The sequence below is a fragment of the Hoplias malabaricus genome, chromosome 10, assembly GCF_029633855.1.
Source record: "Hoplias malabaricus isolate fHopMal1 chromosome 10, fHopMal1.hap1, whole genome shotgun sequence".
NCBI classification, from domain to species: Eukaryota; Metazoa; Chordata; class Actinopteri; order Characiformes; family Erythrinidae; genus Hoplias; species Hoplias malabaricus.
Window position 1 is genome coordinate 227,937 of NC_089809.1, and position 3,941 is coordinate 231,877.

The following is a 3,941-nucleotide window of genomic DNA, read 5'->3' on the forward strand; positions in this document are numbered from 1 at the left end:
GATTTAATTCACTGTTAAATTCATATAAAAAACATTGAACTGTGATAATTAAAATAATCATTTCCTTTTTTTCTGTCGCACTCAGTGATGTCACTCTTTATTAACGTCATCCTAACGTTAATTCTTGACTAATATCTAACTTCCATTACTAACCATACTTCAACATCTAACCAACGTTGAGTCTTGGTGTCACATCAGTGTTGGGTTTAGACGTCAACCCGATTTTCATTTCCAACTAAAACTCAACGTCTGTCCAACATTAGAGACCAACGCCTTTCTGACGTTGAATTGACATCCTGTGCCTGCTGGGACGTCAGCTACCTACACAACACACACACAGTTAACACCAAATACACACAGCCCAGTAAACAATTAGTCGTTGATTCAACGTTGAAATAACGTAATGACTGCCGTCTAATCAACGTTCTCTTAAGGTTGAAAATGAAAGTTGAAAAGATGTCCAAACACAGACATTGAAAAGACGACTATTAGACGTATTTTAGACGTCCATTGACGTTATTAATTGGTCCCGAAATAAATGACTCGTATAAAACGCGTTTTGGACGTCCACTGACGTTATCGATTGGTCACCACTTAACTAACTTATTAAGATGGATTTTGGACGTCCATTGACGTTTAAAACATGTCCTTGACGGACAGACTACTTTTAGACCTATTTTGAACGTCCAGGGACGCTCCTTGTTTACTGGGAGTACACACAACCACTGTATTAACTCTGTTTACATCCCACTGTTAATATCATCAACGAATTAATAATTAGTGCAATAATATTTTAATTGTTGTATTTTGTTGGATTTAACACTTTAACTTATTAATGGATATCAAATATATATATGATATAAATAATAATAATAATAATAATGAATGTAATATCAGTAAATGGATGAAAGCAGGAGTGATTTCTTTCTTTCCTTCAGATCAGTATGAGTTTTCCGGGGTGATCTGTCCATTCCTGTCTACGTCTCTGTTCCCTGCTTCTCTCCTCGTGAATTTCACTTATAAAAGCATTATTCATTTAAGAGTTAAAACATCTGCACACATCTGTCTGAGTGCTGGATCCACACGGCGGTTCTGTTCTGGTTCTGGTTTAATTTCTTACAGAAACAGCACAGCGCTGTAGTGGAGGAAGATGTAGTTTATAATAACGACCACAAGAGGGCAGCACTCACTCAACAAACTTCACAGCAGAAATGTTATAAACTGGATTACAGACAGACAGACAGACAGACAGAGACAGACAGACAGAGACAGAAAGACAGACAGAGACAGAAAGACAGACAGACAGACAGAGACAGACAGAGACAGACAGACAGAGACAGAAAGACAGACAGACAGACAGAGATAGACAGACAGAGACAGAAAGACAGACAGACAGACAGAGACAGACAGACAGACACAGACAGACAGAGACAGACAGACAGACACAGACAGAGACAGACAGACAGAGACAGAAAGACAGACAGACCGAGACAGACAGATAGACAGACAGACAGACAGATAGATAGACAGACAGACAGAGACAGACAGACAGAGACAGAAAGACAGACAGACAGAGACAGACAGATAGACAGACAGACAGACAGATAGATAGACAGACAGACAGACAGACAGACAGATAGATAGACAGACAGACAGACAGACAGACAGACAGACAGATAGACAGACAGACAGACAGACAGACAGACAGACAGATAGATAGATAGATAGATAGATAGATAGATAGATAGATAGGTAGAGAGATAGATAGATAATCGGATTATTTTAATTCAGATTTTCTCTGGTTCTGGTTTAAACCCGAATTAAACTGCGGTGTCTCTGAGCTCTGAGTTTAATCTGAAGGACAAGACCGTCTCTATCTAAGATTTATAAATGATTTACAACACATCATCCCCGTGTCCGGGCCCCAGTGTAAATACTGGTGTATGGCGCCCTCTGGTGAACAAAGAGCAAACGCTCATCTACACTGTAATATGACTGGAAAAACATACACAGCACAGACAGAGAGACAGACAGAGAGACAGGAGGCAGAGAGACAGAGAGACAGGAGGCAGAGAGACAGGAGGCAGAGAGGCAGAGAGACAGGAGGCAGAGAGACAGGAGGCAGAGGGACAGGAGGCAGAGAGACAGAGAGACAGGAGGCAGAGAGACAGGAGGCAGAGGGACAGGAGGCAGAGGGACAGGAGGCAGAGAGACAGAGAGACAGGAGGCAGAGAGACAGGAGGCAGAGGGACAGGAGGCAGAGAGACAGGAGGCAGAGAGACAGAGAGACAGGAGGCAGAGAGACAGGAGGCAGAGAGACAGAGAGACAGGAGGCAGAGAGACAGGAGGCAGAGAGACAGAGAGACAGGAGACAGAGAGACAGGAGGCACAGACAGGCAGTGAGACCACCATAGCTTACCTCACTCTCTCTAAACTCAGTAGTGACTCTAAGCGAACGTCATGTGGAGAACAGAGCGCTGCTTTAATCCAGATTTAAACTGATTCAGCCCAAAATCTACTGGATAATTTACACAAATCCACTGAATAAACACCATAATGTGTGTGTGTGACTGAGTGAGTGAGTGTGTGTGTGTGTGTCTGTGTGAGGGAGAAAGAGAGAGAGAGAGAGAGAGAGAATAAAAGCCAAAGCCCCCAGTGAACAGTGATTTTCATAATCGACTAAGTTTCCATGTATTCGTGTGTGTGTGTGTGTGTGTGTGTGTGTGTGTGTGTGTGTGTGTGTGTGTGCAGGGGTATGATTTAGGATTAACATTAATCTTATAAGCAAACATACTCAGACACACAAATGCACACACACACACACACACACACACACACACACACACACACACACACACACACACACACAGAGACACAGATCTGCACAGCTGTGTTTGCCAAATCCCCTTCAACAATAAAAAAAATTACACACACACACACACACACAGAGAGAGAGAAAGTTAAGCCCAAAATTAGCACACAGAAAGACACATAATAATCAGAATACTTTCTAAACACACACACACACACACACACACACACACACATCGCAGCAAAGACGCCTATTATTATATCAAAAGGATTTAGGGAACTAAAGCTATGATCATATCTCTGTAGAGTAAATATCTCCAGATTCAAATAAATAAAGATTAATGACGCGTAAAACTAGAGCCTGAGCGTCACAGTGGAGCAGCAGGTGGTGTCTCTGTCACAGCTCCAGGGTCCTGGAGGTTGTGGGTTTGAGTCCTGCTCCGGGTGACTGTCTGTGAGGAGTGTGGTGTGTTCTCTCTGTGTCTGTGTGGGTTTCCTCCGGGTGACTGTCTGTGAGGAGTGTGGCGTGTTCTCTCTGTGTCTGCGTATGTTTCCTCCGGGTGACTGTCTGTGAGGAGTGTGGTGTGTTCTCTCTGTGGCTGCGTGTGTTTCCTCCGGGTGACTGTCTGTGAGGAGTGTGGTGTGTTCTCTCTGTGTCTGCGTATGTTTCCTCCGGGTGACTGTCTGTGAGGAGTGTGGTGTGTTCTCTCTGTGTCTGTGTGGGTTTCCTCCGGGTGACTGTCTGTGAGGAGTGTGGTGTGTTCTCTCTGTGTCTGCGTGGGTTTCCTCCGGGTGACTGTCTGTGAGGAGTGTGGTGTGTTCTCTCTGTGTCTGCGTGGGTTTCCTCCGAGTGACTGTCTGTGAGGAGTGTGGTGTGTTCTCTCTGTGTCTGTGTGGGTTTCCTCCGGGTGACTGTCTGTGAGGAGTGTGGTGTGTTCTCTCTGTGTCTGTGTGGGTTTCCTCCGGGTGACTGTCTGTGAGGAGTGTGGTGTGTTCTCTCTGTGTCTGCGTGGGTTTCCTCCGGGTGACTGTCTGTGAGGAGTGTGGTGTGTTCTCTCTGTGTCTGTGTGGGTTTCCTCCGGGTGACTGTCTGTGAGGAGTGTGGTGTGTTCTCTCTGTGTCTGTGTGGG

At 44.7% G+C, this 3,941-nt stretch overlaps 1 protein-coding gene across 1 annotated transcript; it reads left to right on the forward strand.

Annotated features, from left to right (window-relative positions):
* Positions 1–1,991: 1,991 nt before the first annotated feature.
* LOC136708572 (octapeptide-repeat protein T2-like) lies at positions 1,992–2,414 on the forward strand. Its single transcript, XM_066683207.1, has one exon. The coding sequence runs from the start codon at positions 1,992–1,994 to the stop codon at positions 2,412–2,414; it is 423 nt and encodes a 140-aa protein (XP_066539304.1).
* The last annotated feature ends 1,527 nt before the right edge of the window (positions 2,415–3,941 follow it).

What these genes read in the sequence shown, in the direction of transcription:
- LOC136708572 (XM_066683207.1), top strand. Translation starts at nt 1,992, where the DNA reads ATGACTGGAAAAACATACACAGCACAGACAGAGAGACAGACAGAGAGA.